The 21,275-nt window shown below is 41.9% G+C and overlaps 1 protein-coding gene across 3 annotated transcripts in view; it reads right to left on the bottom strand.

The window, feature by feature from the left end:
* The window catches only part of CFAP61 (cilia and flagella associated protein 61), a 481,993-nt gene that overhangs the window by 421,165 nt on the left and 39,553 nt on the right, over positions 1–21,275 (bottom strand). For 2 of the 3 annotated variants that reach the window (XM_033939263.1, XM_033939264.1), the window contains exon 6: positions 11,490–11,616. The exons of the other annotated variant lie outside the window; for it this stretch is intronic. In XM_033939263.1, coding sequence (XP_033795154.1) covers positions 11,490–11,616 — 127 coding nt within the window. The remainder of the gene's footprint in view (positions 1–11,489; positions 11,617–21,275) is intronic. 3 annotated transcript variants of the gene reach the window in all.

Here is a 21,275-nt window from a genome sequence, read left to right as displayed (position 1 = left end):
AAAGCAGGCAGATTGATCTCTCCAACGGACTGCAGGGGGAGGAGCTCACACGCCTGGCTGGATCGGGGCAAAGGGCTCCCGGTAGTGGCGGCTGGTCCTGCTGCTGCTTAGGTGTAAAAGCAGTTGATCTTCCTAGCGGACTGCAGGGGGGGCAGAGAATTATGACACTGCTGTACACTGCCTTTGGAGAATCCCTTCTTAAAGGCAGCTAATAAAGCCCAGTAAATAAATAAATAGATAGATAAACAAGAACACCTAAATGTTCAATGGTTAATTCCAAAAGCAACTTTAATTCATTGAGCTTCATTCTAATAAATCTAAATAAGAAAGAAAAGATGAAACCAAATTGCCAACATTGGGGGACCATGATTGAGAAGACTTTTACCAGAAGAAATTCACCTCGAGGGCTCAGAAATTTTTAACCATTTAGGATTATAGATGGCTCCAAGTCATAAAGGACAGATGGAGCCAGTCTGCGTTTCAGTCCCATTGAAAGCAATGGAAGCAAAACAGGACTACCTCAATCTGTCCTCAACTTGCAGCCATATGGTAACTCCAATTTAGTACTAAAGGCCAGGAATGCTCAATGACAGTCCCTGAGGTCTGCAACCCAGTTGGGTTTTCAGGATTTTCCCAATGAATGTGCATGAGCTGGATCGAGGACATATGCTAGATGTAATTTACTTGGATTTCAGCAAAGCCTTTGATACAGTTCCTCATAGGAGGCTGTTGAACAAACTTGAAGGGATGAAGTTAGGACCCAAAGTGGTGAACTGGGTCAGAAACTGGCTGTCGGACAGACGCCAGAGGGTGGTGGTTAATGGAAGTCGCTCGAAGGAAGGAAAGGTGACTAGTGGAGTCCCTCAGGATTCGGTGCTAGGGCCAATCCTGTTCAATATGTATGTAAGTGACATTGCTGAAGGGTTAGAAGGAAAAGTGTGCCTTTTTGCAGATGATACCAAGATTTGTAACAGAGTAGACACCGAAGAGGTAGTGGAGAATATGAAAAAGGATCTGCAAAAGTTAGAGGAATGGTCTAATGCCTGGCAACTAAAATTCAATGCAAAGAAATGCAGAGTAATGCATTTGGGGATTAATAATAGGAAGGAACCGTATATGCTGGGAGGAGAGAAGCTGATATGCACGGACGAGGAGAGGGACCTTGGGGTGATAGTGTCCGAAGATCTAAAGGCAAAAAAACAGTGTGACAAGGCAGTGGCTGCTGCCAGAAGGATTCTGGGCTGTATAAAGAGAGGCGTAGTCAGTAGAAGGAAGAAGGTGTTGATGCCCCTGTACAGGTCATTGGTGAGGTCCCACTTGGAGTATTGTGTTCAGTTTTGGAGACCGTATCTGGTGAAAGACATAAGAAGACTTGAGGCGGTCCAGAGGAGGGCGACGAAAATGATAGGAGGCTTGCGCCAGAAGACGTATGAGGAGAGACTGGAAGCCCTGAATATGTATACCCTAGAGGAAAGGAGAGACAGGGGAGATATGATTCAAACGTTCAAATACTTAAAGGGTATTAACGTAGAACAAAATCTTTTCCAGAGAAAGGAAAATGGTAAAACCAGAGGACATAATTTGAGGTTGAGGGGTGGTAGATTCAGGGGCAATGTTAGGAAATTCTACTTTACGGAGAGGGTGGTGGATGCCTGGAATGCGCTCCCAAGAGAGGTGGTGGAGAGTAAAACTGTGACTGAGTTCAAAGTAGCGTGGGATTTAGAATCAGAAAATAATATTAAATATTGAACTAGGCCAGTTACTGGGCAGACTTGCATGGTCTGTGTCTGTGTATGGCCGTTTGGTGGAGGATGGGCAGGGGAGGGCTTCAATGGCTGGGAGGGTGTAGATGGGCTGGAGTAAGTCTTAACAGAGATTTCGGCAGTTGGAACCCAAGCATAGTACCGGGTAAAGCTTTGGATTCTTGCCCAGAAATAGCTAAGAAGAAAAAAAAAAAAAAATTTAAATTGAATCAGGTTGGGCAGACTGGATGGACCATTCGGGTCTTTATCTGCCGTCATCTACTATGTTACTATGAGATCTATTTGCATGTACTGCCTCTATAGTATGCAAATAGATCTATGTATATTCATTGTGGAAACCCTGAAAACTCAACTAGGTTGTGGACCTCAAGGAGCAACATTAAGAATCCCTGAAATAGGTCTCACTCAATAAAGATTTTTTGATGCAAACAGAATAGGAAATAAATTTGACTCAGTGATGCATTTTTCAATACTGTGCATTACATACAAACTTCTGAGTTACTAATTGTAGTACACCGTTCCTCATCAGTAGACCTCAGTAGTTTTTCTTCGTTATACTTAGTAGTCTTCCTAATCTAATCTAATCTTTGATTTTTTTTATACCAATTCATCCCAACAGGAGGGCTTGACTTGGTTAACAAAATATTAATAAAATTATACGAGATTAGAACAGAAACAATGGGGTCCTTTTATCAAGGCGGAGTAAGGATTTAACTCGCGGAATACCATGCGTTAAACTGCCTGCCGCGCTAGTTGCTAACGCCTCCATTGACCAGGAGTTAGTTTTTTTTTGCTTGCCGCACATGATGAAATGTCTGGCGCACTAACCCCGCTAGCACGGCTTGATTAAACGACCCCTATATCTTTTAGGCCAGAATTTTAACTTTTATGATTGATTTGAACGTGGAGATGATGCGGTATACAAACCTAAGGATTAGATTAGATTAGATTTGAGAAAGAAGGATCATTAGTAATATATCTTCCTAACTGACCCACACACAGCAATAAAGTTGAGACATGATCAGGGCACTCAGAATTTTGACATAATTGTTGAAAGATTTATTTTTAAATAATTCTCTGAATTCTTGTAAAATTAATATATTGGATTATTTATTAGTGCTTATTATCTCTTATGAATATGAAATGTATATCATAATGAGCTCTTTGAAGATTTGATTATTAAATTAAAAATTTATAATAGTTATGGGATAGGGTGGGGGGAGGGATATAGATTGATTTGTTTCTTGAAAGAGTATTAAGTGATGTCTTTAAATATAAAATGTATTTAATTTGTATTGCACTTATTGAAAATATTGAAAATGAATAAAGAATTTAAAAAAAAAGAAAGAATTAACTTTTTTATTGAATTTATTTCACCTTTCAAAGAGCACATAGACACATAGGGCTCCTTTTACAATGGTGCTTTAGGGCCTTAACACGTGGAATAGCGCATGCTAAAATGCCGCACGTGCTAGCTGCTACCATTTCCTCTTGAGCGTGCGCTAAAAACGCTAGCACACCTTTGTAAAAGGAGCCCATAGAGGGGCATAATCAAAAGAAACGTCCAAATTCAATTTGGATGTAAGGCGTTAAGTCACCTAAATTTGGTAGCCTAATAAAGTCCATGCTCAAAAAGTACATCCAAAAGATTTTTTTCCCGAAAATAGTCTCTCTGTATGTCCAGGTGTTTGATTGTCCAAATCGCCATTACGTCTATCTTTATATCACATTCTTATCCAAATATTCGTCTAAGTGTGAAACTTCCAGAACAAGACCTTTTGGAGGTGGGAGGGGCCAGCAAAGTGATGGACTGACCACCCAGACAGGGCAACAGAGTAGTGGGGCACCTTACAGGGCACTGCTGTGAACTTCACAAAAAGGGTGCCACATAAACATCCCTTATAGATCATGGCGAGCCTCCCAAAATACCCCCCAAATCTACTATACCCATCTGTCTACAACCTAAATAGCCCTTATGGCTGCAGGTGGCACCTATGTGATAGTCGAGTGGAAATTTTTTTTTGGGGGGGTAGGCTCATATTTTCCACCATGAATGTAGTGGTTAAAGTGGCTTATGGGCCTGGGTCCTCCTTTCTATGATTCACTAGCCCACTCCCCAGACTACTTAAGCCATCTCTGTGCAGCTCTATTAGGCTTTCCTATCCCAGGTGCTGATGTTCCGGAGGCAGATATGTACGTTTTTATTCTGAGTTTGGTGGTGATGTGAGGGAGTCAGTGAACACAGGGGGGGAGTATATGAGGGTCTTTACTTTGTCCCTGCAGTAGTTATCTGGTCACTTTGGACACCTTTTGGGCACTTATACCTGCTTTTAGATCGCCTAAGTCACAATGTATAAGTTCCGTCTAAGCCAGTGGTCTCAAACTCTCGGCCCGGGAGCCACATGCAGCCCACCAGGTACTATTTTGAGGCCCTCAGTATGTTTATCATAATCACAAAAGTAAAATAAAACAGTTTCTTGATCATATGTCTCTTTAGCTATAAATTACAATATTATTATTAAGACTTAGCCAAAAGGAAAGATTTATAAACTATAAAGAGTTTTTCCTCATGCAAAATTGTCATTTCTTTAATAAGACAGTAACTATTTTTTCTGAGGCCCTCCAAGTACCTACAAATCCAAAATGTGGCCCTGCAAAGTGTTTCAGTTTGAGACCACTGGTCTAAGCAGTCTCGTCAAACCTTCGATTATTCCTGCAGGACGACTAAGTCTAGGTCGGCCCACATGCCACCTACATCCTGCCCTAACCACTCCTCCAAAAACGCCCCTTTCTGCTCTGGGTGCACAGCGGCATTCAGAGGCCTAAAAAGACTTTGGACATGTCTAAAAACCCATTTCAATTATGGGTATTTGGATGACCTGTCTTTTAGACAGTGCTGACTTGGGCGGGTTTTTAGATGTATTTTTGTTTCGATTATGAGCCCCCTAGCATCTTATTTCTGCACCGTCACTATGAAATATAGCTTTAGTAGCTCTGTGGTTTTTAACCTTGCTAGCATTTTTTTGATAACAGCAGTATATTTAAAGCAGATGTTTTACTTTGCTACAATTTCAGCTGAAATTGACCCAAAATAGGGCTTAATTTCATGACATCTTCTGAATCACACTAAGATATTTGCTCTTCCATAAATTAATCTATTATTTCACCTGCTATAAATTTTTTAATGTATTGTGCCATAAGAAGCATGTTGCACTTACCCTAGGGACTTTCCTTTAGTTAAAACAATTTCAGTGAAGCTGAACTGTTGCTTTAACTGCCATCTAATGAAAAACATCTGGCAAAGTATTTTATTTACATAGAGGTTATGAGGACAGTTAGCCTGATTAAATTTATGTTATTTAGATATAAATGGCAAGGAACACAAAATAGCCTAAAAAAGTCCAGAAAAAGCAGGCTTCTCTACTAGCTCTATAGTGACCTCCAGTGGTCCTGACTATTATGACATCCATTTCAAGCACCCCATTGAAAGGAAATTTTTTTCAAGGGGATCTAGCTGGTTAAATAAAAAATAGCCAGCTAGATTTGATTCTGTCCCTGCATTTCAAAGTACATATTTAGATTGAGAGATAAAACCATAAATGTTAATTGGATTTTTCTAATATATGTTTGCAATTTTACCCAACTCTGCCCACAGATACAGCAGAAGCAAAATGCATGCATAAATTTTGTAAAATAATTTTATTTGAAATTACCAATATATAGATTTAAATAATAGGTCAAGCAAAGGTGACTACTATTAAAGGCAAAAATATGCAAAACTGAAATAATCAAATAACAAAAACCATATTCACCAATAGTTCATATCATAAGTGAGGTGGAGAGGAGGTCAAAATAAAAAGAATTAAGCCCTTAATTTAAAAAAAACACCTGTAGTTATCTGTAACATATGCACCACATGCAGTGTTAATCATTCTTCCACCTAAGAAAGAATGACAAGAAATATAAAAATATAAAAATAACTAGCAGAAAGAAGAGATCCAAGATTCAGTGGGTCTAAAAAGACATAAGGTTCAATTTATTTTGATATATTACAGGAATGTAAATACCATGTATACAAGGCAGGAAAGAAGGGGAAAAGTAGTGTGAGGAGAAAATAATAGTATCAGATTTGGAGGGATTAAGCTGCATATAATTTGCAGATAGCCAGTCCACTATCACATCCCACTTAGAAAGGATTGTGATAATGGAGTGAGGGAAGTGAGGATCCAAAAGTTGCATGAATCTGTATCAACAAACAAGAAAAGTGACTTCAAGGGATTAGATTAATAGGGAGACCAGGAAGAGGAAACATTTAGGGCTATATTCACTAAGCAAATCGATCGAGTACCAATCGGTTTGCGACCACTTAATTATCAAATTTCCCTCCAGCCTGATTCACTTACCTCTCCTGCAATCCGCTTGGAATCCTTGCATGCAAATGAGGTGAAACGCATGCAAATTGGACAGCAACCCGATTCACTGCACCAAATTTCCTATCCGACTGGACTGGCCGATCACCTGAAGAAGTGACTGCTGGGGACCAGTCGAAAACGTCTTTTCGACTGGAAGCCCTGCTCTCTGCCCTGCAATCTATCCTGCCTGCTCACCCTTAATGCTGCCCTGCTCTGCTCTGCTATCTCTGCTGCTTGCCCTCATGCCGCCCTGAACTGCCTCGATCTTCCCCTGCCGCATCGCCATTCTCCTGCCCTTCCCCGCCCAGCAAGCCTATGGTTTTAACCCGTGGGTTTAAAGTGGGTTAAAATCACAGGCTCCGTTTATCTTTTTGTGAGGGCGGTAGCTGGCAAAAGCGGGACCAGCTTTTAGGAGCCACGCGAGTTGGGGTCAGTGGAGGTGGCGTCATTTCCCCAAAGTCAAAAGTTTAAAAAGTTAAAAAAAAAAAATTGCTGCTCCTATGGTCTGCGCATGCGCGAGCCATGCAGGCAGATGGGGGCGTTCCTCTGATCGCCCTCATCTTCATGTTTAAGTTTATTGAATCAGTCGGACCTGCCGGGATCGGGACCCGATCGGGCAGGTTAGTGAATCCAGCCCTTCAAAAGGATTGATCCATGAATGGAGCCCCAAGATAAGTAGTTTAGGAGAAGAGGATCAAGAAAAGTAATAAAATGAGTAGGATCTTTTAGAGAAGTAAAATATAAACCAAGAAAGTTCAGAGTTGCATACACATAGGTCAACCAAATGCCGAAGAATGAGAAAGTGTTCTACCAAGTCAAAGGCAGTTGCTATTCAGAATAAGTTTAACAGAGTTGATGTGCCCTAGAAGGGCACATTCTGTGGAATGGTGACTTCAGAACTTAGTTAGGCAAGAGTCAAGTGTATTAATTTTATCAAGAAAGTCAACTGATTGTTCAGCCATAAGTTTCTCTACCATCTTTGATACAAAAGGGAAATTGGAGATAGGCTAGAAACTGGGATGGAGGAGAAATTATCTTTTTGAGTCTTTACAGAGATGACATACAATAGCTTCTTTCCAAGCATTTGGGTAAATTCCATTGGATAGGCTAGTGCTTCAGCTACATTTCAATTGTTACCAAGCTAGGCTGTGGAAGAAACCTACAGAGGATCTAGCAGTCACAAACATGTGGAGAAAAAAGCCTCAAACTTAAGTAACAGCATAAATACAGAAACTTCTAGCTGCCTTCAGTCTTATCACCGGCATAAAAAAACTCCACAGAGAACTTGCTCTGTATCTCAAAAAGGTTCGAACCACTGTCTGTGCATAGGAAAGTTAGAAAAACACTAACTGGAGAATCTGAATTCATAATCCCGACAAGGATCCTTGTTTCACCAGGCTGAATCAGGAAAAGTCATTCAAATCTATGCTTACCATGGAAAGTACATAAGAACATACAAATTGCCATACTGGGACAGACTGAAGGTCCAACAAGCCTAGAAACCTGTTTCCAACAGTGGTCAACCCAGGTCCCAAGCACCTAGCTAGATCCCAGGTAGTAAAACAGACTTTATGCTGCTTATCCTAGGAATAAGCAGTGGATTTCCCCAAGCTATCTCAATAATAGCCTATGGACTTCTCTTTTAGGAAATTATCCAAACCTTTTTTAAACCCTGCTAAGCTAACTGATTTCGCCAAATTTTCCGGCAACAAATTATTAAATTTAATTACACGTTGTGTGAAGAAATGTTTTCTCCAATTTGTTTTAAATCTACTACTTAGTAGCTTCATCGCATACCCCCTAGTCCTAGTATTTTTGGAAACAGTGAACATGTGATTCACATATACCCTTTCCATTTCACTAAGTATTTTAAACACCTCTGTCATATCACCCCTGAGCTGTCTCTTGTCCAAGCTGCAGAGCCCTAGCCACTTTAGCCTTTCCTCATAGAGAAGTCGTTCCATCCCTTTTATCATTTTCGTCACCCTTCTCTGTACCTTTTCTAATTCTGCTATATTTTTTTTAGATACAGCGGCCAGAACTGCACACAGTATTGTTTTCCATTCCTTTCCTGATAATTCCTAACATTCTATTTGCTTTCTTAGCAGTCGCCGCACACTGAGCTGAGGGTTTCAATGTATCCTAAACAATGACATTTAGATTCTTTTCCCGGGCAGTGACTCCAGGACAGAACCCAGCATCACATAGCTATAGTTCGGGTTCTTCTTTCCCACATGCATCACTTTGCACTTGCTCACATTAAATGACATCTGCCATTTTGATGCACATTCTACATGCTGCCAAAAATCCATAAACTTGGCAACCCTGGCAAACCAATATCTGGATTTTTAAAAGGGATTCTTAAACCCTTAGAGGGAAATTCTACAAATGGTGCCTAAACTTAGTAGCCGATAAGCACCGTATCAGCGCCTAGTTAATTAAGAAATGCCATTTAAAAAGGCAAAAAACAGTAAAGGTAAAGTGCTACCAGCACCTAAAAAATCAGCACCAGAATCGTGCCTCCATAGATGCTTTAGGCCACCTAACACCACTGTGGGTGTAGCTAATGCCGGAAGTGGCATTAGGTGGCCTAAAGCACCTACATACATACAGTAGGTGCAATTTACAACAAAGACAGGCGCTGGAAATGTAGGCCTGGAAAACCCTGGCCTATATTTCCAGTGCCTATCTTTCCTGGAGGGGCGATTCTATATATGGTGCCATCGTGTGGTTGACACGAGAATGGTGGTTGCTTTATAGGCGGTTGCCGATATCGGTGCCTTATAGAGAATCTAGGCCTTAGTGCAGAAGACAAAGAGCTTCATACAAGACACCATGGAATGCCGGAACAAATTAAATAATATCAAGCAGCTACCACTCAGTGCACTTCTAGTCACAATGGATGTAGAATCAATATACAGCAACATCCCCCATGCAGATGGCATTGCTGTATATGAAAAATTCCTAAAAACATCTACCCTGGACCAACAACACTCACCAGAAGTTATTACAACATTAATCAAATTCATTCTAACTCACAATTATTTCCACTTTAACAATTATATCTATCTGCAAATCATGGGCACTGCTAAGGGCACTAGGATGGCACCACAATATGCAAAACTCTTCATGGCAGGGTAATATAAGAAAAAGAGGATTGAAGTATGTTGCTGGTTTTGCTAATGGAACCCGCCTCATGGAACCCGCCCCATGGAGCGGTGCATAGTCTTGTCCCCGCAGTTAAGGGAGAGAACGCGTGCGGCCCCCTCCCTCCTTCCTACCTACCTGAATCTATCTATCTATCTCCCTCCCTCCCCTTTACCTTCGCAGCGCATTTTAAAAGATTGAGTAACTTGTTCAAAGCTATCGGAGCTGTCATTCAGTCGTGTCAGAAGAGAAGCTTCTGCCCACAGACACACGCTACTGCTCGCAGGCTCCAACGGCTTACCTTTGAACAATCTTAAAATGCGCCGCGAAGGTAATGGGGAGGGAGGGAGATAGATAGATAGATTCAGGTAGGTAGGAAGGAGGGTGGGGGCCGCGCGAGGGGTGCCAAAGGGCGGTGAGGTGGTGAGAGGGAAGGGTGGTGGAGAAAAATAACAGACGCTGAAAGGAAATGGGGAACAGATAGTGGGGAGAAGACGCTGAAGGGAAAATGGGGAAGTCAGAGTAGGGAGAAGATGCTGAAGGGAAAGGGGGGAGGAGACGCTGAAGGGAAAGGTGGGAGAAGACATTGAAGGGAGATGTGGAAGTCAGAGTGGGGAGAAGACATTGAAGGGAAATGTGGAAGACAGAGTGGGGAGAAGACGCTGAAGGGAAATGGGGAACAGAGAGTGGGGAGAAGACGCTGAAGGGAAATGGGGAACAGAGAGTGGGGAGAAGACGCTGAAGGGAAATGGGGAACAGAGAGTGGGGAGAAGACGCTGGAAGGGAAGAAGACAGAGATGCTAGACTATGGGGGGAGCGGAGGGAAGAAGATGGGTGCCAGACCAATTGAGGGGGGAGGAGTGAAGGGAGAGGCACAGTAACAGAGCAAATGGAAGACGCAGAGAGTAGACCGACAGTGGATGAAAGGAATTGAATGAGAAGATGAGAAAAGCAGAAACCAGACAACAAAAGTAGAAAAAAAAATTCTATTTCTTTTCTTTTTAGCTTTAAGATAAAGTAGCATATTAGTTGTGTTTATAAAAATGTATAAACAAAGCCCTGCCAACTGAACATCTCTTTCTCTAGTTCAGCAGCTTTCTCTAGTTCAGCAGCCAGAACTTTGATTTATAATGAAGGAATAAGCTAAATATTGCAGTACTGAGACTTGTATGAATGCTGCGGGGTTAGTAGTTGCGGGGGCGGGGCAGGGACAGTGGTCGCGGAGGTGGGGACAGGGATGGTGGTCGCAGGGACGGGGCAGTGACGAGGAAAAATTTTTTCCCCATGTCATTTTTTAATAGGTATAGCTCAATCCTGAACTCTCCCTAAGTGAGGAGTGTGTAGCACAGTGGTTGAAGCTACAGCCTCAGCACCCTGGGGTTGTGGGTTCAAACCCCGTGCTGCTCCTTGTGATCCTGGGCAAGTCACTTAATCCTCCATAGGCCCAGGTACGTTAGATAGATTGTGAGCCCACCGGGACAGATAGGGAAAATGCTTGAGTACCTAATTGTAAAACCGCTTAGATAACCTTGATAGGCGGTATATAAAATCCTAATAAACTTGAAAACGTGAACCTTCCCTGACTGAACTCTGGGAAATTGTACCTCAGGATGTCAGCTGGCACCATTTTAAATACGGAACCAGAAAGATGGGAGAGATCTACAAATCCTTGTATTCTGCTCTTATGTGGACAACACTGGAAGGAACAGGATGAGGGAGGAGGATTCAAGGGGTGAGGGAAAGGAAGAGGGAACTGCCTTGGGAAGAAGCTGACTCAGAGAGTAAGGGTCAGGGTTCAGAGATCCTTTCCCTAAATCATATTACATTCACACTACTACTGACATATTCTAACACACAACTTTGGAAATGTCTGCAAAGATATACGATATCTAAAGCAGCGTCTTAATGTGCATTATTAATTCCTGAATTAGTGTTAACAGTTTGATTCTATTTGGCTCCTCTGCATGAGCACCAGTTACCAGAACTCAGAAAACGAAAAATCATCTTGGCATTATCAGCTAATAAGACGCTGTCAAACTGAAAACTGAAATGAAAGAAATAAATTTTGAGGAGTCAACTTAAATATACGACTAACATTCTGAAATGGAACAATAAAACCTCAACTAAATTAAAGTGCATTCACTATGAAGTAGCTTAAGTTTCTTACTTGGCTTTGCGAATATACAAGTGAGGGCAGTAGTTATCTGCTTGGCACACAAACAGAGAGTAGGCATTCCGAAATGGTGATGTTGGAAAATTCAACACAGGCTTAAAAATATCTTTTAAAGCTGTTCCTAGGAACATACAACACAGCATGTTAGAAAAATGAGAAGGTTGTTTTAAAAGGCTATGCATATTTACATGTGTAAATGTCCAAATGATTTTACATTTAGGTGCTAACATTGTAGAATTCTACAATGTTAGCACCTAAATGTAAAATCATTTGCATCCTAAGATTATGGACTACTAGCATGTACACGCATGAATATAGCATTCGCCTGTGTAAGTGCTAGGGCACACTCAGCGCTATTCTTTAATGTGTACACGCTATTCAATCTATTTAACCGGCCAGGAATGGCTCCTGTCTGTCAGCCCAGCCTTACATTGATAACAGTCAGCATTTTCTGTTGGCCTAACCAATGTCAGCAAAGGCCTATGGGTACCTCCCATGCACAACCTTACACTGGCCAGTTAGATAGTGTTTAGCTAACTAACTTCTAATATTCAGCAGGAGATAGCTGGTTATCTCTGTTGAATATCCGTGGTTAGTGGTTAGCCACTTACTGGCTATGTTGTGCAACATCGCAGGCCGGCTAAGTTTAGCAAGCAAACTGGACTGTATAAATAGCATCCTGTCTTTGCCCATCATTAACTTTTTTTAGGTTGAATCAGTTTTTATTTTTCAAACAACAAAAATCCAACCAACAAATGCCAACAATAGAGAACACTAGAAAAATCCAAATACAAAGCATCAGATCCAACAATCCCAACCCAAATCTTCCCCACCCCAAACCTCCCGATTGCCCATCATTAACTTAACCAACCAGTGCTGAATATTCACTCAGACGATTAAGTTAGAGCCAGCCCAAAAAAAAACCAGATATTCAATACCGATGACCAGAAATGGCCCAGCGTTGAATATCCTGGATGAGCGCCAGCATCATGCAGCCAGCACGCTGCCCTAAGCCAGCTGAAAACCACCTCAATGGTGTATAAATGCAGTGGCATAACTAGCTTGCTGGCTACCCGGGGTGGAGCACCCCACTCCTCCAAGCAGTAGGGGGGAGGCATGGAACAGTCACAGGGCCATAGTCTGAATGCACATGGCCTCCTGCTCTGCTGCTCTTCTGCCTAGCACAGGAAATTGACATCAGTGGGGGTGGGGGCCGGCAGAACCGATGGCTGCACACATGGTCCCACAACTACTCCATGCGTCTCCCAATTCTGTGTCCCACCCTTGGTCCGCTATAAATAAATGCAAAGGGTGTGAACAGGGGAAGGTGCATGGGCAGAGCATAAGCATGCCAAAAATTTACACACTGCTATTGACAAGATATTAGTGGGCATGCCTAAATATTAGTATGTAAATGCTGACTTATGCTAGTAGTCTATAACAGAATCTGAAAGCCCAGATTCCATTACAGAATTCACACTCTGAATGCTATATTTTGGTGCATAAATTATTTATGATGCACTTTATAGAACAATAAAAGTGGGGAAAATCAAATAAATATAAACATCTAATGTCATTAATATCAGAATCTCAGTGTCAAGATGACTATATCAAAATGTCAACAATATTTCTATAAAGTCTAGGTCGTAAATGCTGACTGGAAGGCTTTTACTGGAAGGAGGAAAAAAGACCTCTGATTCCCTCTAATGGCAAGTGTAACAACACACACCTATTACATAGGGTAACATCAACAATCGGTCAGAAAAAAAACCTCCTTCTTAATCTTTAACTTTAATAAAAATTAAAGAACAGCTTGACAACTGAGAAATCCTGATTCTAAGCACTTTATAGAACTGACATCTAAATGTGTAAATAGCAATTTTAGCAAAGCCTTTATTTACACATTTAGAACTGCAGCATGCACAGTTTAGAAAGGAGTATGTCGTGGGTAGGGTTTGGATGGGTCAGCAAGTTATGCATGCGTTTCCAATTTACATGTATACGTTAAAAAATCAAGATGCTTGAAATTTGCTCTGAAATTGGCATGTTATCTAAGTGTTCACATGGACCTGGGACTTCCACCAGTGATTGGGGGAACAAGTATGCTTACTTCTCTGATGTTTTAATCAGCTCACACACTCACCAAAAACATTTTTCAGTTAGTTCTTTAATTGGCTCTTCTAGGATATCCAGCTTTTAAAATCCAGCACTTAAAAGTCTAAGTACTGACAATTACACACTTAGGGGCAATTCTACAACTGAGCATCTCCATTTGGGCAACCTGGGTGCCCAGGTTCCTTTACAGAATACTAACATAATCCAGTATTGGTGTGCTTAATATTTACGCCCTCACAAGTACAAAAGCCATCGAGCTGGTGTAACTGGTGGCACCCAAATGCAGCAAGGATGTGCATAACTGCAAGTTATTCATGTAAATGGTAGCCCTGCCCATGTCCTACCCATGCTCCACCCATGTGTGCATCTCCTTGCAAATATGTGCTATGTAAGTTGAGTGGGAATTTGCAGACAGAAAGATTAGGTTCTTACTGAAACAGTCTTCTTTCTTGTAAATAGGTGTCATTCTGGATGAATGGGTACTCAGTTTGAACCCACTAGCTGTGCAGAAGGTATAAATCACAATTATCATCTCCTCTTCCTTATCCATTGTACTCTGCTGCCCACTTCAGTTTGTACCAAAGCAGGCAACAGGCCCTATAAACATAAACCTAAGAACAAAGGGCATTGGTAAGTTACCCGAAAACACAGTTATGTTCTGTTCTGCTCTGTAACAAGTATATGAACACTGCTACTAACCAAACCACCTAGAACAATAACATATGAGAGGAAAATATCAACAAGCAAAAATATTTATGGAGCTCTACATACCCCAGTGCATTTTGTGTCCTTATATGTCTTCATTCTCCTATAGTCAGATTGACATGAAAACCTAATTCTGAGAACCGACATTCTTGTCTGAGACAGTAAGCAGGTGCACTGTAAGACTGATGGGGGGGGGGGGGTGGTTGTTACACAATGACACATCTATTTACAAGAAAGAAGATTATCAATGAAAAACTTAATCTTTCTCTAATAGTGCAATAGGTGTGTCATTCTGGACGGATGGGATGTACCAAAGCAGTCCCTCGAATCTAGGGCAGAACAGATGAGCCTGCCTGCAGTACTGCAGACTCAAAAGCATCATCCCTCTGTGCTGCAATGTCCACAATCCTCAGGTGGAATTGCTCAGGATTTTGCCCATGAAGAATCAATGATTCTTATTGAATGGTCTCTCAATAATATTGGTGGCTGCTTTCCGCAGGCAATGTAAGTGGAAGAAATGGCCATTCATATCCATCTAATCGCCTTAGACACTGGCCTGCCCCATCTAGCTGAACTGGTCAGCACAAATAGATGATCTGAGAACTGAAATTCATTAGTGACCTCTAGATACTGTAGGATCACGCTTCAGACATCCAGCAATAGCAGGACTTTATCACTTTTTTCCAATACTGTGGACTGGAATGCAGGTAGACGGACTTTCTGATTTATGTGAAAAACCAAAGCTACTTTTGGCAAAAAAGGATGGGACCATGCATAGGGAAATTCCTTCTTCTTTGAATCTAAGGAACGATTCTCTACAGGAAAGCACCTGCAACTCTGATGGATGTGGTAGCAACTAAGAAAGCTGTCTTAACAGAGAGATCCAACAACAAAGCCTTCTGCAATGTTCAGGTTCCAGGATGGAAAGGGCTGTCATACTGGCAGGTGTAATCGAAGAGTACCCTTCATAAACCAGGCTATATCCAGATGAGAAGCCAGGGATACTTTGTTCAAACAGGCCCTGAAACAAGAAAGACCCGCTACTTGAACTTTGGAGGAGCTGACCGCCAGTCCCTTTTCAAGCCCAGCTTGGAGAAAAGCTAGGATCACTGAAATCAGAGCTCTCAGGTGATCTACATTATCTTGTTTGTAAAAAAAAAACCCAAAAAAAACCCCCACTTAGATACCCTTGATAGGAGGTATATAAAAACCTAATAAACTTAAACACACTAGAGGTGAAACATCTACCAGGCCTTAGCATATGTCGAGACAGTCGATATCTTTTTGATTCTACGGAGAGTAGCAATAACTATCTCCTAGTAACCTCTACGTGCTAATGCCTCACGCTCAAAAGCCATGCCATAAGACCAAAGTGATCTGGATCCTCTAGAAGAACTGATCCCTGAGTCAGAAGTTCTGGATGTACTGGCAACCTGAGATTCTTGTCCATCTGGAGATGAACTAAATCTGAATACCAAGGCTGACACGGCCAATCTGGGGCTACTGACTATGCTCCTTGGGTGATCTGCTATCCTGCGGATCACTCGACCTATCATGGCCTATGAAGGAAACACGTATAACAATTCCCTTTCCGGCCATGGCTGAACTAAAGTGTCCAAACTGGCATTTTTGAGCTCACATCTTCAGCTGAAGAAGAGCGCCCCTTTCTTGTTGATTGCTGTGGCCATCAAGTCAAATGTCGGATGACCTCAGCATTGTACAATGCTTTGGAATGTTCTTTGAGACAACAACCACTCTCCTGGGTCTAGAATCTGTCTTTTGAGATAATCGACTTGTACCTTGTGTACGCCTGCTACGTGTGCCATCGATAGTGCTTGTAGGTGAATCTTTGCTCAACGGAACAACAATTAGGCTTCCAGCTACAGCAGAGCACTCTTATTATCTCCTTGCCAATTGACATAAGCCATTGCCATTGCATTGTCTGAGAATACTCTGACTGCCTTGCCATGCAGGGAACTCTCCAATGTCTGTAACGCAAGTCATATGGCTTGTAGTTCCAGGCTGTTGATGGATCACTTTCTCTGAGATGGAGTCCATCATCCCTGAACTGGGTGCTCATTGCAATGGCCTCCTCAGCTGTAGAGGCTGGCATCTGTCATTCGAATCACCCACGTCCAAATTGAGAGGCATGCCCCTTGATAGCGACTGCAAATGGAGTCAACTCATGCTGCTCCACGCCTGTTTTGTTCAAGGTAGCAGCTTCTGGAGAGCATCCATCTGAGGATACCAGCGGGACAACAACATGTCCTACAGGAGATACATATGCACCTTCACCCAAGGGACTACCTCGATGGTCACCCCATCCCTCTAGGGGGTCAAGGTCTGCTGTCCGGTAAGGATTTCAGGCAATGATCTGCTACACTAGCCATTAGATTGTCCAATATCTTTCCAAATAACATCTGCCCTTTGAAGGGCAGCTTACTAAGCATAGCCTTGGATGCTAAATCTCCTGTCCATTGTTTGATCCAGAACATTTTAATGATCGAGATGGAATAAGCAGAAATTTTGCTCATAACTCTGATAATATCATATAGTGCATTGGCTATATAATCCACTAATACTATACTCTCAGGAAAAGGGTCAGTTAAACTCCAACTATATTACCTCTAAATCAGAACCCCATATGGACAACAAACCTCCCCTATGCAACACTAACCAGGCTTTAATTTCACACACACACACACAAGCTAATCATACAACAGGAAGTAACAGGGAAAAAGAAAGGTGGAGAAAAAGCCTCAGTTCAGCTTCATCTGGCAAAAAACTCCACCTTTCAAGGCTAACCCTGTACTCCAAAATATAGAACCAGTAGAAAAAGCTCTATGGTAGCCTGCAGGGAGATGTTACAAAACACACCGGGACCCACAGCCCTCAATTGTGAAAAAATGGGTAAATCAGCACTGTAGCAAAGTAGTCCAGGATTCAGCATGGAACACAGCAAAAAAAGAGAACAACTTAGCTGCTTCGGCATCCAGGATCTCTCAGTCCTTCACCTCCTGGGCCCTGCAGCCACTGAACCCGACGGGGAACCCTCCATTTCGCTCTGGTTGCTGCGTCAGGGGTTTCAACTTCACTGCTTCTCATACGCTCTATCCAGATCCACCAAGCTCTTCAGGCTCTCACACCACTTCACAGATCCACCCCTGTCTGAATGAGCTGGGGAGAAGGGCCATCATCTACCGGAGAGCTACAACCTGGTATGGCAGGCATGGGCCACAAAAGAGGCCACTGTTGCCACTTTAATGCCTAATGCTAATGCCTCAAACTAGCTTTTCAGGATCACATCCATTCTGCAATCCCATGCATCCTTCAAGACCATCCTCTCTCGCTCGGGAGAGAAGTGCGTTTAGTCACCCGGGCTACTAGGGAATCCACTTTTGGCTGCGCAAACAGCTGCTGACATTTCTGAGCCATAGGATATAACCTTGACATGGTTATAGCCACCTTCAAGAACCTGTCAGGAGCATCCCAGTGCTCTGTGACTAAAGTACAGTTACTTACCTGTAATAGGTGTCATTCGAGGACAGCAGACAGATATTCTCACATGTGGGTGGTGTCATCGTTGGAGCCCAGTACGGTCGGTGCAAAAGTATACTGTCACTTTAAACTTTTGCAAGTCTTGAGACTGCCCATATTGCACATGTGCCTGATGTCGGCTCGTGGGAACCATCACACAGGCAGTCCCAAGGTTAAGAATGTCCGATCATATTTACTTTTTCGTAAATGTTCAAAGGCTTTTTAAATCTGTGATGGGTTATGATGTGATCAGAATTTGACATTATTGTTTTATTATCTATATGTTTATTTATTTATTTATTTATTCATTCAATTTTCTATACTGTTCTCCCAGGAGAGCTCAGAACGGTTTACATGAGTTTATTCAGGTACTTGAGCATTTTTCCATGTCTGTCCCGGTGGGCTCACAATCTAATGTACCTGGGGCAATAGGGGGATTAAGTGACTTGCCCAGGGTCACAAGGAGCAGCGTGGGTTTGAACCCACAACCCCAGGGTGCCAAGGCTGTAGCTTTAACCACTGTGCCACACTCTCCCCATGAAAAATTTTCCAGGTTCATGATCTTCGTCTCAAAGGCCACAAATTTGGTCTTGGAGAATGAGATGTACAGTGTCTGCTTCTATGAGACAAACTTGGTTCTTTTTGTTACATAGAGCATTTTGGACCCCAGTTAGATTACAAAAGTCGGATAGCTCTAAGTCAGTGGTCTCAAACTCACGGCCTGGGGGCCACATGCGGCCCGCCAGGTACTATTTTGAAGCCCTCGGTATGTTTATCATAATCACAAAAGTAAAATAAAACAGTTTCTTGATCATATGTCTCTTTAGCTATAAATGACAATATTATTATAAAGACTTAGCCAAAAGGAAAGATTTTTAAACTATAAAGAGTTTTACCTCATGCAAAGTTGTCATTTCTTTAATAAGACATTAACTATTTTTTATGCGGCCCTCCAAGTACCTACAAATCCAAAATGTGGCCCTACAAAGGATTTGAGTTTGAGACCACTGCTCTAAGTCTAATAGATTCTGGCATTGTAATCTGGAAGCAGGGACTCTGGATCATTTAATATTCTATTGTCCCTGTATCATGCCTTTTGGAAAGCAATTTGGTCTCAAATTAATTGTTTACTAGAAAACCAAGTAGCTCTATCATATGATACAATTTTATTCAGTACCTCAATGAGAATAAAAAGTCAAATTTCATCAAGCAATAATAAACTTCTATTGATAATGACAGGAGTCGCCATTTAACATATCACCAGGAATTGGAAAAATTACACTAAACTTAATTACACCTTCTGGTGGAATTTGTTGTGCCATATATACAAAATGGAAAGAACAATTGCCATTTAAAAAGGGAATTATAATAATTTTTAAAAGATTTGGGGGCCATTGATAACTTATTGTAATGATTAGATGCCATTTTACACTGAAAGTACATTTATAATTATGGGGAGGGGGGTAGTATATAGTTATATTAAAGGTTTAATCAATAATATGAATGTAATGTTATATGATTTTCATTATTTGCTATCAAGGGAAGGAAAAAATTTATTATATTATATTATATGTATTATAATATAATATGGTGGGAGGGAAGGGGATAAATCTTATTTAATGAGAAAATTTGTGGAATTTCAAGGGATGTATTAATTTTAAATTGTTGATATTTTCTGTGCACTTGATGTAAAATATAAAATGAATAAAGAATTATTATTATTATTTTTTTTTTAAAGAAGGCTTTTTAAATCTGTGATGGGTTATGATGTGATCAGAATTTGACATTATTGCTTTTTTATCTATATGTTTTGGAAAAATTTTCCATGTTCATGATCTTTGTCTTGTTTATGTTCACTTCTAATCTCATGTTATAACTTTTGGCTTTGACTTTTCTCAATACAGCATGTCTTCCTTGCTGCTAGTGATGAGCGTTGTATCATCTGCATAGCACAGGTTGTTATATTTCAGCCACCAACATTGAAACTAACACTCTCTTCTTCCAAATTTGCTTTTCTGAAGATGGTTTCACCATACAGGTTGAACAGATAAGGTGACAAGATGCATCCTTGCTTCACGACACATTTTATTAAAAACCAATCAATATTGCCTTATTCAGTTCTCACTGCATCTTCTTGGTTTTCATATAGGCTCTCTATCAGCTGAGTTATGTGTTTGGGTATTACCATTTGCATTAGAGTTCTCCATAGTTTATTGTGATCCACATAGTCAAAAGCTTTGTTGTAGTTAATGAAGCAAAGGTATAGGGGTTTTTTGTATTCTTTGCTCTTCTCCAACAGGTTAGATACAAAAGGATGGAGTCGGTCCAGAGGAAGGCTACTAAAATGATATGTTGTCTTCAATATATGACGTATGGGGACAGACTTAAAGATCTCAATTTGTATACTGGGTTACACTAGTATTCTATAACTAGTCTTTAAGCCCGTTACATTAACGGGTGCTAGAACATATGTGTGTGTGTCTATCTTTATTTCTTTCTCTCTCTCTCCTTAGCCGCTTTTTTTCTTTCTGCCTTTCTTTTTCCTTGGCTGTCTATCACCACCCCTTGCCTGCTCCCCCTGTCCATTTTCCCTTCCTTTTACCTCCCCTGTGTCCACCACCACCCCTTCACTGCTCTCCTTATGCCGCAGCAGCCCTTATCCCTTTGTTTTACCTCCCCCCTGTCCAGCAGCACCTCTTTCCTTTTCCCCCTGTCCAACATTAGTCCTCCGTTCCTTTTCTTCAATCCCCTGTCCATCAGCATCTCTTTCGTTCTCCCCCTATCCAACGGGTGCTAGAGTAGACGACTGTTTTTTTTTTTCCTTTCTCACTCTGTGCTTGGATGCTGTCTGTCATTCTTTCTGTCTGTGTCTCTGTCTTGCGCCCTGCCTGCCTGTATTTCTCCATTGCGCCATGCCTGCCTATCTCTCTGTGGCCCCCTTCTCTTCCCCGGCATGATTGGTGTGTGCCCCCAGCACACCCTTCCCCCCAAAGCAGACCCGTTTCCCAATGCCCCTGCCCCCTTTTGTGCCATGCCTGCCTGCTCTGTGGCCCCCTTCTGTTTCCCCCCCAGATTGCTGTCTGGCCCAGCAAACCCCTCACCCCAAAGCAGCCCCCTTTCCCTCTCCCCTTGTTGAGCCATGGCTGCCTGCTCTGTGATTCCCCTGCCCATGATTGCTGTGTACCCCCAGCACACCCCTACCCCCAAAGCAGCCCCTTTCCCTCTCCCCCTGCTTGCCTGCCATGCCTGCCTGCTCCCTGTGCATCAGCATTTCCCTCCCCCTCACCTGTTCCTTCGTAGCAGCATGGAGATAAAACGGCTTCTTTAGTTTTTTGCTGGATTTTTTTTTAAGTTTAAAGATGCCTACGCGGCTCCTCTCACGATCCGGCCTGCGTCGGAAGCCTTCTCTGACACAGGTCGGGA

The sequence above is a fragment of the Geotrypetes seraphini genome, chromosome 3 (assembly GCF_902459505.1).
Source record: "Geotrypetes seraphini chromosome 3, aGeoSer1.1, whole genome shotgun sequence".
NCBI lineage: Eukaryota > Metazoa > Chordata > Amphibia > Gymnophiona > Dermophiidae > Geotrypetes > Geotrypetes seraphini.
Note: the sequence above shows the minus strand (reverse complement) of the source record. Positions and strands in the feature narration are given on the sequence as shown.